This window comes from Drosophila bipectinata, chromosome 2R, assembly GCF_030179905.1.
Source record: "Drosophila bipectinata strain 14024-0381.07 chromosome 2R, DbipHiC1v2, whole genome shotgun sequence".
In the NCBI taxonomy this organism is placed as follows: domain Eukaryota; kingdom Metazoa; phylum Arthropoda; class Insecta; order Diptera; family Drosophilidae; genus Drosophila; species Drosophila bipectinata.
This window is the reverse complement of record NC_091737.1, coordinates 19012545-19026145: the sequence shown is the minus strand read 5'-3', so window position 1 is coordinate 19026145 and position 13601 is coordinate 19012545. Positions and strand designations below refer to the sequence as shown.

Below are 13601 nucleotides of genomic sequence, written 5' to 3'. Positions count from 1 at the left end.
TTCCTTTTGAAGAGGACAAAGGACATGACCCGGGCTCCTTATCAAAAGTTCTGCCGCTGTCATGGTCACGCTTGGGAAGTTCCGATAATTGAAAACTGTCAATACGCAAATAAGGGAATTAGTCATGTTATCGAGACCACATTATTGTGGTCTCGGTCCTGGGCCCGGACGTGGGAGGAGTTGCAATCAATTAAGGCCTCTGCCGGCATGTCCTGTGTGGCTCATTTGCATTGCCATTACAAAGCACTTGAATGCACTTAGGCGAGTGCAGCCAGGACCCGACTTACATAACGCTTCATTAACGCCGATTTTTATGCTGATTATCGCTGGGAGTCCGGGCTCGGATTAGTGTCGAGCAGCCTCGGAATGTTGCCTCAGCCGCCTGCCCAGGCTCATTCTGCTCAATTCGGTTGTGGAATATTTTTATAGATTTCCGATTTGCATGTGGCCTGATTCCCCAGATATACTTACAAATACTCACAGAGCAGGCCTCAGAGGCAGCCATTTTACCCGAGTCCATTCCATTCTTGCTGGCTTCCATCCATCCCCGTCCTTCTCAGGCATTTGCCGTCCTGAAGCAGCCAGATGCAGGCGGCATGTGCGTATCCTTAATATGCGTAAACTTCACGCTTAATTCTCTATATTATGATGATGTCCTGTCGCTGTTTTCGCTTTTGTTCGTTGGTTTTTCAATTTTTCAAACTGCAGACCGACCGTCAAAACCGTACCAGGTGTGACTTTCGTTTGCCATTAATGTCTGTTGATAAATTTTTATGTTTGTATATCGGCACGATGACTTTTCCAGATCGGGGTAGAAGTTCCGGAGGCTGCAGGACAACCGGCAAGCTTCGATTATTGACTACTGTCTGTCCAAGCCAAACAATCCTTCCCAGCTTGTGAGCTAATGAGACCTCAGTTGATTCCCTGTAAGCTCCTGTAAAGGGTCATTACCACATTGAATTTCATAAATCAAAAGCAGCTCCTGCGGCTCGAAACACTACTCCTGACATGATTTTCTCAAGCAAGCCGTAAACTAGCATGAACTGGCTTTGTGTTAGCCCCTGTCGCCGGTCGAGGATAAGCCAAGAAGCTAAGGGATATCACCATAAACTTTGATGACAAAGCACTAGGGTGGTGGGGGGTAAAATGGTATTAAACATACATTGCAAACACACGACCTAGACACGCAACTGTGGGTGCTAAAAATGACAAAACCGGAACGATTGATAATGCCTCCCTGTCCTGTCCTATCGTCCTGTGTCCTGTGTCCTGTGCCCTGTACCCTGTACCCTGTGCCGACGGCAGCCTTCACGCTTTAATTGGCTGCCAACGACAAATAAAAGTCAGGACAGCTGCACACCCAGGCGATCGGGGATCGGGCGAATGTCAGCAGGGGTTGGGGGGTTGATGTGCGGACGGATTATGGATGTGGATGTGGATGCGGATACCGAGGCGTTGAATGCAATATCAAACTCACCGCGAACCGCCCTGAACGCGTCGGCCAATCAGGGCGCTCCTCGAGGCGTGGTGCTGGCTCGATTAAGCCGCGGAGAAAGCAGATTCCGCTCCAGCCGACTCAATCCCTCTCCCTCGCTCTCTCGATCCCGCCGGTCTGGTGGTTTGATCGTTGCCATATTGAATCTGAACTGGAAGGGCGGACGCGAAAGCTGCTCTCGCTCGTTCTCCCCACCAGCTTGGTGGTGGCGATGTGGATGTGGATGTCGTTGTCGATGGGAAACCAGTTTGCGGAGCGATCTCATTGTTCGTCCGTCTGCGGAGTCGGCCGGCCTTCGGTAATTTATGCCGCGCTTCTCTTTAGTTGCCTTGCAAGTCTCGTGCCGTTTGATCGCCGAAGCGCGCGCAATTCCCAGAAAAAAAGTCCACGCGATTGCCGTTCCCCCATCGACTGGTTGGGAGGCTGCTTGAAACTTCCGTCGGAATCGGAACCTGCCTGTGGCAGTGGTAGTGATGAAGTCGGGCCTCTGAGGGCCAACTTCTCAGTGAATACGGAGCATTACAAGGCTTTTGGCATTAGAGTGTGCAATCTTGAAGTAGACTTGAATCAAACCCAAGCCAAATAAAGTAGCTCTGCCGTGAAGTTTAGTTCCTAAGTTATCAGATAAGCCCTAAGGATTTCCCCCACCATGGATATGTCCAGCGCCAACTCGTTGCGACCGCTCTTCGCGGGTTACCCCTTTCAAGGTGCGTCTACATAGAAACCCCCTCATTCTCCAAATAATACTTCAAACAACAATGTTCCTTCAATCCGTTGCAGGACAAGGACGCGTCAACCAGCTCGGGGGCGTCTTCATCAACGGCCGCCCGCTGCCCAATCACATTCGGCTCAAAATCGTGGAAATGGCGGCCAGTGGAGTCCGACCCTGTGTCATCTCCCGCCAGTTGCGCGTCTCCCACGGCTGCGTCTCGAAGATCCTCAACCGATACCAGGAGACGGGGTCGATCCGGCCGGGGGTCATTGGAGGATCTAAGCCGAAGGTTACCTCCCCAGAGATCGAGACCCGGATCGATGAGCTGCGCAAGGAAAACCCGGGAATTTTCAGTTGGGAAATACGCGAGAAGCTGATCAAGGTGAGTGGTGTCCTCCATCCTCCCGGGCACGTGCAAAGCGGCAGGAAGCTATAAAATGTGCCAAAACAAAGAGGATTGCAAGGATTTGGACTGCAGACCTGGATCCGGAGTCACCGGTAGCCCTAACCACATGCCATTATGTACGAACAACTGGCACACAAAATCAGAAATCCAAATCAAAGAGTCCGTTTACTTCCGTTTTCCGAAAAGTCACGTGGCAGACTCTCGGCCGCCCGCTGTTTTTGTTATGGCACGTTGCCATGTTTTTTTTGCATATGGATGTTCCTTTACCTTTACCGGTGCGTTGCCGGTTGTACAGATGGCCGAATGGCCAGTCCCAAGGTTTTGAAGTCGGCCGCCCATTGACAATACTGTTGTACAACGGCGACGACAAATTCGCTCGATGCCCCTGCCACCCAAGCCGTTGAGAAATCGATTAAACCATAAAGAGCCGACTGTTTTTGTCGTTCTGCCTGTCGATTGTCGGCATCGATTGTGCCTTGATCCTTGAGGCGACAAGGTGCAAAAGGAGAACATATTCATCCGCCCTTTACGCCCCAGGATGCCTCGCCATCGCTCCCACTTCCTTTATGGATGAGGTAGGGGTAGACATGCATATATGCCAAAATACTTTTCCAAGCTTTAAAATGTACAACTTGCACTGTGTACTTGCAACTTAATTCATGTCACGTTTTAATGTCCGATTTAAAAACCCAACAAAACGAGTTCTCTGCCAGCTCTCCCATCCGGAGATAGGGGTTTCAATATGTCATCTCACACTCGATATGAAAATGCAGTCTCTAGCAGTCTATTGTTCTGCCTCCCATTAGCGCAAAGGTTTATGGCGATAGTATAGTATACTATAGTATAGTATAGAGGTGAGAAGGCAAAGTCGAGCTCATCGCTGAACCTACGCCAATACGTCTGTTCCGGAGTGAGACCCGAGAAGACCAAACGTCTGGTGTGCCTCAAGTGTTTAGGTGGATGGATGGATGGATGGGCTGCCCTGGACTTGTGTTCCGCCTCTCGGCGAGGAGATGAAAGGGGCCAGCCAGCCTCTTTTGGCGCTCTTTATTTGAAGCCGCAATTAGGCACACTTTATGTGGCGATCGATGCGATCGGCCAGATATCGCACACACACGCACACCATCAGGGCTATGTTTTCTGGCCGTGTCTTAGCCAGTTCCCCAGTTTGCCAGTCCAGTAGGCGTGCAGAAAGAGCCTCCAGGTGCGCTTCACGCTTAATTAGAATACGCCAAAGGCGTCTCACTCGCTCCGATTCACTTCTGCCCCTCCCCAAACAGATATTCAGATGCGATGTGGTTGGAGGCATCGATCGTGATTGATTTTGGTGCAAGTTAGTGCAGTTTGGGGTCGAATTGGGAACGGTCTTACTGAACTTCGACTGAACTCGGGTCGATATATTCGCTTCTTAGAAATTTAATTATTCGGAGACCCATGGACCATAGGGCGCACCTGTCACTCAAGAGCTGAAAACTATCCGAAATCCAAATTTCGATTAGAAGTGGAAAATATGCGGTCGATTTGGTCAAGTATAAAGCGCAGCCAAGTGTCAATCCGACTGTCAACTAATTAATTAAATTTCAATTGAAATTTTTAAACCCAGAATTCAGCCTCGCAGTCGGGGGCTCGCCGGCGATCGCCCAGACTGGCCCAGAGCTGGGGATCGAGGTTGTGGTGGTTGGGGGATCGGAATGAAATTGGGATCCAGTTGTCAGTTGCCACAAGATAAGCCGTCACACATTCCAGCCAAGCCAACCGGTCTCGATCCCCCAGCAGCAACAGCAGCCGCAACAGCACAAGTCATAAATAACGCAACAAAGTCCAGTTGAAAATCAAAACAAATTTCTGCCGTTGTTGTTCCTGACACATTCAATAGAAATAGGAGTCGGTAGCCGGAGTTGGACCGACGCATGCCTAACCAGACCCCACTCCAGACTGGACAAAGTGTCAGTTTCGGTTTCCGTAACCGGCGTCTCAGCTTGTCCGATCTGTGCTCTGTGGTCCATGTCTTGTCTATGAGAGGTGCCAGTTGTGCCACCTCTGGCAGTTGTGCGCCATGTTAATTTCGTTAGTGGAAAAATATTATTAATCATGAAAATGTTTGCGGCACATGCCACTTCATTTGAGCAACAAGAGTGGCACCCGGACGGGCGGACAGACGAGTGCTCTGGGTCACTTATGGAAGCTTAGTGCTGCGAGATACATTTTCACTTCCAGATTCTACAGTTGCGCCTCAAAACGACTTGGTACCCTAATGAAAACTGGCAGATTTCGGTTTCTGGTCCCAAGTATTGGTTTGATTTCGAGATCCAAGTTTAAAATATCCTTTAATTGCAAAAGAAGTATGTAGCTTTATGATTTCAATAGTAAACCATAGAAAGATTAGGTTTAAATTTTCCCTTAGGTTTGTTTCTAATTTTTACAATCAAAAATTACTTTTTATTTATTTTGAATTTTATTACTATTTTATTACCTTAAATTACTATTACTTTACTTTGAATACAAGCTGCCGTTACAGACAATTTGTTAATTACTACTTAGCTACTCTCATTCAATGGGTTTGTTGGGTAGTTTATTTTATAGCCATTACCCCAATCAAAGTTGCCATTACAAAGTTTAGTACAATGGCGATCAATGGCGGATTAGAGATGGACAGCTTTTCGATAAGCTCTCGATATACCCGATTATCTATTCCATTCACAATAGACTTAATAATGTAACAATGTTATAACTGAAGAGATTGTTAAGTGGGCAGAAATTGGCAAAACTTTCCTCCATCTCTCACCTTCTTAGAGGGGAATGAGTCTTATCATAGAGGAAATACTTCCCACAATAAGCGCTTCTATGTCCAAATCTCCGTATGAATTTCATTACCATAAAAATCCCTCTTGTTTTTCGAGACACCTCAGCACTTGTCTGGTGGACACGCGACAGGCGTTGCATCAGGGCAAGGGCATACTGAGGGGCAGGGCTGGACTCTTGGGCTGACATTTCCCTAATTGGATTACAAATCCCGAACGGGGCAGACAGCTACATGGAAATTGTCCAAACACAAAGAGCTGCCGAGCCACTGTGGCATTAGTGTCACAGAGCTTTCCCAAGAGCATTGTCCCGGGAGACCCCAGCTCCAGGCCAACACAGTAGCCACCTAAAGTATTTAACCGGCTCCGGCCTTATCTTAATTGGAAGTGCTGTGATTTATGCGCTTCGGCTTGGTATCGAACCGGGATAAGATTCGATAGTAGATAGATAGGTCTAGGCTTGTAGCTCCATATCTGATTGACTTTCTCTTCACAGGAAGGCTTCGCGGATCCACCCTCCACCTCGTCCATCAGCCGGCTGTTGCGGGGAAACGATCGGAGCAGCGAGGACGGGCGCAAGGACTACACCATACACGGAATACTTGGAGGTAAGCGAACCTGATCGATGCTGATGCTGATGCTGGGGAGAAACCTATTGGGAAGGGGCAACTGTCGGGGATTCTCGCTGTGAAAATCACCGATCATTTATTTGATAATTTCGGAAAATCATCATCAAATCATTTGTAGCTCAAATCAACAAACTGGTGTCGGTTGTCGGCAACTCCACTGTCGGCTTTGATCGTCTTAGAACGAGCGACTTAACTTAAACAAAAAAGCCGCTCAAAAGGAAAAGAAAAGACTGGCCCGGTCCAGGCCCGGCCATATACGATAACGATCTTGATCGCTTGTTGGCTATACAGCCCGAAATAGGTGTAGATGATGACACCTGAGAATCAACGACGAGATTCTTTTGCCGGCCAACTGGCCCAGCTAATAACCTCGCTTTCCACTGCCTTGCGTGAGATCTGGTACATTCCTCTGTCCGCCTCCCTGTCCCGGCCAATAATCACGGCGAAAATGCATAGTCATCCCGTAAACGACCGGCGGGGTCAAAGCGGTGGTCTGGTCGCTCGGCGAGAGCTTGATGTTCAGAAATTGGGTAGAAAATTGTTTTGTATGATCTGCAGTTGCATCATTAGATGCACTGCTCCCTCAAGTTGGCCTTTTAATTAGCCGTTTCGAGCCCTGGCAAGGACCTATTCTTTTTGGCAATTGTCAGTTTTGCCGACAACGCCCTCTGATATTCTGCCGACCGACCCGGCCCTGTCACAACAGAGGTCCCGCCTCACAATAGCACGCCGGGGGCAGCACCGAAGATGTCACCTTGGCGTTGTCTCGCTGAATGGATAAACGACGACAATGACTCCGGGCTGCATTTCGAAATGGATATTTTCAAATGTTTACATGGCCTTGGAGGAAGTCATGTGCCCTGTTTTTTTCAACGGATGCAATCCCATGATACGGGAACAATGTCACAGGTGCTGTGGCAGGAGATGATGTTCCGCTGCATCAATGTGAATATATTTGGCATTTGGAGAAGACTACTCCGGTTCATCATCCCAAATGAACTTCCCTCCACAAGTCAGTGTTTGTTTGCCTTCGTGAAGCACCTGTATGACCAGGCCACTTACCTGTTTCCAAATGGCAGAGGAATAAAATATATATACGCACTAAGTATAATCTGCATGGCCCCGCCACTAGGGCATCATTATGTTGTCGAAGCGTATAATAAGCACACGCCCTCCCATCATCATTGAATCCCCCCTGCTCCCCACCCAGGACCTCTATTATAGCTGGACAGTCGACTCACAATCAGAACCCCCATCGGAAAGGCGCAGAGACACATCCGAGATGCAACTGGTAACTGGCCAGAGCCCCAGCTGTGCTGGAATCTTTGAGATCTGGGCTGCCCGGCATCCCATCCGAGCATCTGGGATCGCAGACCTGGGATAACAAAGTCGGTGCCGGTGCCTGTAATCAACGCCTTCTTGCCGGCGACTGGATGCGATTCCGGCCCGAAAATAAAATTATGCATTATTAAATATGTTTCTTCTTTATTTCGCATATAATTTCGTTTGATTTGGATTTTGTACGATTTATTCAACTGGCCTGCCTCCACACGTTCGACGCTCTGGCCTCAGCTCTTTCCCATCCCAGTACCTTCCCCAACTCGGAGCTCCCCTCCGCCATCAGTCCCTTTCTCCGGCATAAAGCCTCTGTCGCGGACTGGCGGCACCCTTTGATCGCCCGAATACCGAAAAAACGATGGAAAATGTGGAATACCCAATAATAGCTGAATGTGCTCCAAAATAAGAAGAGAAATTGTGTGTGGGGGCCACCGAAATAAGTTTGGGTGACAACAATAATGCTGTTATAGTTTTTACCTTTTTTTTTTTTAATAAAAATCAATATGTGGGTATCTGCGAACAAAATGAGTTGAACAAAGTCGTTATTAAGAGCATTGATAGCATCCGGGCCCTAGCCGAAATGATATTATAATAGGAGATCAGTCGCATCAAATTAAAATGTAAATAAGGCCAGCCCTTGATTGGTTTCTAGACAGTCTCTTTAAAAACTAATCCCTTGGATATCTTCAATAAAATCTTGTTTTAGTGAGGTATCCAAATCCAAAGAGGTGTTCTTAGACATTGGTTAAAAATTGCTTTTTGCCATTCCTAGAAATTTTGGGCCTCTATCACTATCAGCTTCTTGGAAGCCCAAAGATTTATAAACATTGATCAAAGGGCCTTTGGAGGGGCACAAACATGCCGCTAAATGTTGCAACGCCCCCTCAGAAAGGGGCCTGGACAGGATCAGGACAATAGCCTGATTCGAGCCTTAAAGCCAAACCGCGTGACTGATAAATACGCGTGCGATTTGTTTCATTTGGATCTATCCTCAGAGTTAAAAAAGAAAGTGGCGCAACACAAAGGAATCAAATGCCAAAACACCGACAGAAGTCAAAGGTGCGGAACACTTGTGGCAATTAGTGGCCAGCACAAAGGATCAAGAGGCACCGCCGTGGGAATAAGACTGGTATATTTACAAAATACTCTCTCCCCCCCTCTTCAGAGACCCGGGACCAGACAATGCGGCGCATCGCAAGGACGAACGAGCAGGTCCTGCCCTGAAACCCGAACGCATACAGGTCCAATTATTCGCAAAAAGATCAACGATGACCGAAGGACGAAGACAAACGGACGCCGACGATGGTCGACGATCCTGATAGGATTCACACCTCTCTAAATGATTTGCACCACTAGGGACTAGGAACACTAGAGTCCCACAGATAGCGACCAAAGGAGGAGAGGGCATTCCTGCAGTGTCACATGACAAATGACTGCAGCCCGGCGGTGATTGCGCAAAAATATCCTCCCGTCCTTGCCCAGCGAGTGCGGGTGCGGGGTACATGTGCGTGCGGTCTCTAACCTCGGTCTCCCTGCCCCATCTGACCCTATCTCACACATATGGCCGAGACGATCCAGTGGTTGGCTCATTTGTTCGACTCGAAAACCCATTAAAATCGTTCATGCCCGAAAAAAGTGTCAACGTAACAAAAGCATCGCCTCGACTTCAAATGCACCGAACTCAAGCGGCGTCTTTAATGCCCACCAGGGTGTCCTGGAGAGATCTGTTTGATCCCATTGTGGGCTCCGACTCTCGCATCTTCCCGCCGCCTCCGAGCTGCTCTGCCTCGGCCGTGTTGATGAGTTACAAAATATTTTATTAACGTATTATCACACTTTAGCCGACTGTGCCGTGCCGTCTCTTTCACTGCCTCTGGCTCTATCTCTTTCTCCTTGGAATCGGTGCTGCCGTCGGCCTCTTCGTCCGGGATTTGTTTTGATCAAGTGTTTGTATGCATTGTTATTTAAATTAGTTTCATTTCATTCTGACCCCGGTCCAGAGTCGGCTCCTTCGATGATTCCGATGATTACGTTTCTTCTGCCGCCGGATTATGATTATAACTAATTTTTGGTCGCTACAGGGAAGCCTGGTGATTTTTGTAAATTAGTTTAAACGGTCTGCCTCGGTGGGAAATGTATATTTTCATAATCCGAGACAGGGTATTTAGCCCCAGTCGGCTTTTCTATAGAGGGGGCGTTTCGGACTAAATGTCTCGATAGTTTATGGGTTGAGGTATCCATCCCCCTATGATTGGTACTCCCCCCAAACTAGACCTAGTACTTCCCATAGAAAACTTCAGAAAGGACTGAGAAGCTAACTGAAAGTTGGAAAATGATTTGCCTTGCTACTAAATGAATTTTAAGGCCGCAACATTCCATCCTTCACGCCCAGCGCTCAGCGCTTGTTAAACTTTACCCACAAGCGGCATTATTTTTAAAGCTCCTGTAATCCTTTTGCTGACACGAATCTTAAGACTCGAGAAATAACATACGCCGGAGCTGAGCCGAGTCGGGCCCATGTCACTTCGCCCAAAGGCATTTCAAATCCCCAAACCGCGCTGTCTCAACTGACTTGACATCTGACAGCTTGGACATCGGGGATTGGACACTGGGGAGCGGGAATCGAGGGATCTGGTTCTGGAATCGGGAGGTCGGAGATCGGAGACCGGAGATCGATGGACCGCTGCTCCCGCTGCTGGAGAATTGTTTTTCAATTGCAGATCGCTTTTCACATTAGATGCACCAATTTAAATCGTAGAGTCGGTGTCAGATGCTTGATTGATGACAGTGCTCCGGCTTGGACTTCACGCTCCCCGAATAAGATTTCTGAATACCCGACTTAGATAATGGGCGTCGAACAGATTGATCTTTAGCCCAAAACACCAAAGTGATTGGGCCCGAAGAGTAAACACTATGGAAAGAGCTTGCCTTTTGCACTTTGCCACAAGTCGGGCCACTCGACCACACATCGCAGCTTCCCAAAAAGGCTACCCGGCTACTACCTGCTGTTCGAAAACACAAGCTGGACGTCATCGAAAATGATGGAATACCCTGGCCGGATTACGAAACCGCAGTAATTTATCAAAGCTTAGGGTCCGAACGGTTTTCCACAGAGTCCGCCGAAAAGAAAGCCCTCCAAATCAAAGGCAGGCCAGCAACTGGCTCCACGGTAGCCAGTAAGTGGCCCAAAGAGTGCTGCGGCGGTGCTGGGTGCCAAAATAAAAAGGCCTTTGTCTTGGGGATTGTTTTCTCGCCGGACCGCCAGTGTGGCTTTTGAGGGGCTAGCCTCTATTGATGGGCAAGTAGCAACAAATTAATAAAATGTTTAACATTTAAAAACTAATTGATTTTTTTACCTTCCACACTCATTCGCTTTGTCTTCCTCCACTTCCATGGCTTCTGCAGCCCTGCAGCCTACCAGTCCAGCAGCCCGAATCTCCAGGAGCCCCAACCCTTGCCCTACCCCTGCCCTGGACCGACCCCCGTATTTCGTATAATTAAGTTTTATTGTTTCGTGTGTTGAAAGATTAATAGTCCGACTTCTGTATTTTTTATCATTCGCATCCATTCGTTTTCATTTAATACGCATGTGAACTTTTCGATTTCTTTATTGGACCACTAAACAGTGGGCGTTCCGGCTCCGGCTCCGCTTTGGGGGCTTCTTCGCCCGTTTCGCTTCAGGGGATTTGGGTGTGGCCTGTTGGCCTGGTCCGGCCAAAGCCCATAAGCGTGCGGAATGATTAGGTTACAGGTTCCCCTCCTAACCCACTGTTTGAAGGCCTCACTCGACCGGACTTTGCCAATCCGATTGTTTTGATTTGCATACTCAATACTCAGCAGGGCTAACACTCTTGATATCAATGTAGTACCCTACATGATAACATCAAACAATAGATGTTCTTGATTAATTATTTACATCCGCATTATCTATGTAATGGGAAAGTGTTTCAGATACATATCCTAACTAAATGGGACCGGAAATCACATAATTCGTGGGATCAATTAATAATTCCCCTGACAGGCCGGAAAAGATTAACACCTTTTCACTGACCGCAAGGACCACCGCATACAGGTCAGGTCAGATTCAGGTCAAAAGGACGATGTGTTTAATCAAGCACCGATCACTTCCTCCTCCATAGAATCGAGAACCCAAGTGGAAAGGACCCCGCGACTCAAGATTTTTGAAAAATGAGCTCGTGATCTTGTTGAATAATTCCTGTTTGATCCTAAGCCGCTAAAGGGCTGGAACTCCTTCCCGCCTTGAAAGAACCACTGGGAGTACCCGGTACTTGGTACTCAGACCTCGGTTTATTGTGTAATGAGCTCTCCAAATAATTTGGCATGGCCCGGCGCGCTTCAAGCCCGATTTCAAATGACGGCGGCGTTTTTCGAAATTTCCTTTCGTAAACAGATGCCGAAGTTAATTGGCGCACTCCTCCCTGTCCGATGACAACTTGCCGATCATCTTCTTGTGTAACATGATATATTGTGTCACTTGTCAGTGCTGTGACTTTTACGAGCTGCCTGTGGCCACGCCCCAGCCAGCCTGCCAGCCAGCCACCCATGCCCCTCCAGCGGGATCCGTCGGTGGCTTTGACAGATTTGTTGCGCTCCCTGACGTCTCAATTAATATGCAATGGCGCGCAGTGAACGGTCTACTCCCCCTCCGTTCCCACAGCCCATACAGGCTACTCCTGCTCCCATGGAGGCCATGGGGTTGCTCTTCCAATCGCCGTCGATCGTCGTCGGTGGCCCTATTCATTGAATTCGAAGATCAAACCGCCGAATGTGATTCAGTTCGAGAGGACAAAAGGCGTGGAAAATTTTATGACTTCTTACGAGGCGTTAATAATTTTAGTTGCCTTTTAATAAAGAGCCGCCAGCCGTATGGCCTGGTCTCGAAGTCTTCCTCGAAGTATAGAACACAGTGTATCTATACTTCTATCACCATTGGATTACTTTCCTGAAAATACTCGATCTTAACCCAAAAACTATATGACCCCTGTTATTTTTCTTGCAGGACGCGACTCGGACATCAGTGACACGGAATCGGAGCCTGGGATTCCTCTCAAGCGCAAGCAGAGACGCTCTCGCACCACCTTCACCGCCGAGCAACTGGAGGCCCTGGAGAGAGCCTTTGCCCGGACCCAGTATCCGGACGTCTATACCCGAGAGGAGCTCGCCCAGACCACGGGCTTGACAGAAGCACGGATTCAGGTGTGGTTCTCGAACCGAAGGGCTCGTCTTCGGAAGCACTCCGGCGGCTCCAGCTCAGGACTATCGCCTATGAATAGCGGGAGCTCTGGAGTGGGTGTCGGAGTGGGCGTGGGACCCAGTGGGGCGACTGCTCCGCTCGGCTTCGGTCCTCTGGGAGTGGGCTCCATGGCAGGCTACAGTCCGGCACCAGGGACCACCGCCAACGGAGCGACAATGAACGAGGGCAGTGTTCATCACACCGCACATGCTCCGAGCTCGCACCACAGCGCAGCGGCAGCCGCGGCAGTGGCGCACCACCACACCCAGATGGGAGGCTACGACCTGGTGCAGAGTGCGGCGCAGCACGGATTCCCCGGTAGCTTCGCCCAGCCTGGGCACTTTGGCAGCCAGAACTACTACCACCAGGGTGAGTTCCCTTTCCCGTCTTTGATCCTTCTTCTTCTAATCTAAGAGTTTTCAGACTACTCCAAACTGAGCATCGACGACTTCTCCAAGCTGACCGCCGACAGCGTCTCGAAGATCTCCCCCTCGCTGCATCTGAGCGACAACTACTCCAAGCTGGAATCGCCCTCCAACTGGTCCCAGGCGGCATACCACCTCAACCAGTCGGCAGTGGCGGCTGCAAACTACAATGCCCATGTGGCCCAGCACCAGTTGAACGACTACGCCGCCGCGGCGGTCCACGGGAATGCGGCGGCAGCGGCGGCCTACAACCACCCCTTGCCGGCCCAGGGTCAGGCCAAGTACTGGTCGTGAGCACCAGGAGAGCATAGGAGGCACCCATACCAGTATGGACATATCGGCTTGGCTATAACTTAGAAGTACTTTGGCTTTTAGAGGCGCATTAAGGCTGGCTACGTTTCTGTAGATGTACATTCATATATTTATTTAGCTTGATATTTTAAGGTACTCTTGGACGCTTTTAAATTGTAAAAATCGAGCAGCGAATAAAAAGATTTATAGATTTTTAAAAGCATTTTTCGATCAACTAAGCAATCCTTCT

At 48.9% G+C, this 13601-nt stretch overlaps 1 protein-coding gene across 1 annotated transcript; it reads left to right on the top strand.

Annotated features, from left to right (window-relative positions):
- The first annotated feature begins 1736 nt into the window (after positions 1 to 1736).
- Positions 1737 to 13546, top strand: gsb-n (paired box protein gooseberry-neuro). The gene is made up of 5 exons (XM_017240951.3): positions 1737 to 2202; positions 2276 to 2589; positions 5911 to 6022; positions 12402 to 13004; positions 13059 to 13546. The coding sequence occupies exons 1-5, from the start codon at positions 2145 to 2147 to the stop codon at positions 13352 to 13354; spliced, it is 1383 nt and encodes a 460-aa protein (XP_017096440.1). The 5' UTR covers positions 1737 to 2144; the 3' UTR covers positions 13355 to 13546.
- The last annotated feature ends 55 nt before the right edge of the window (positions 13547 to 13601 follow it).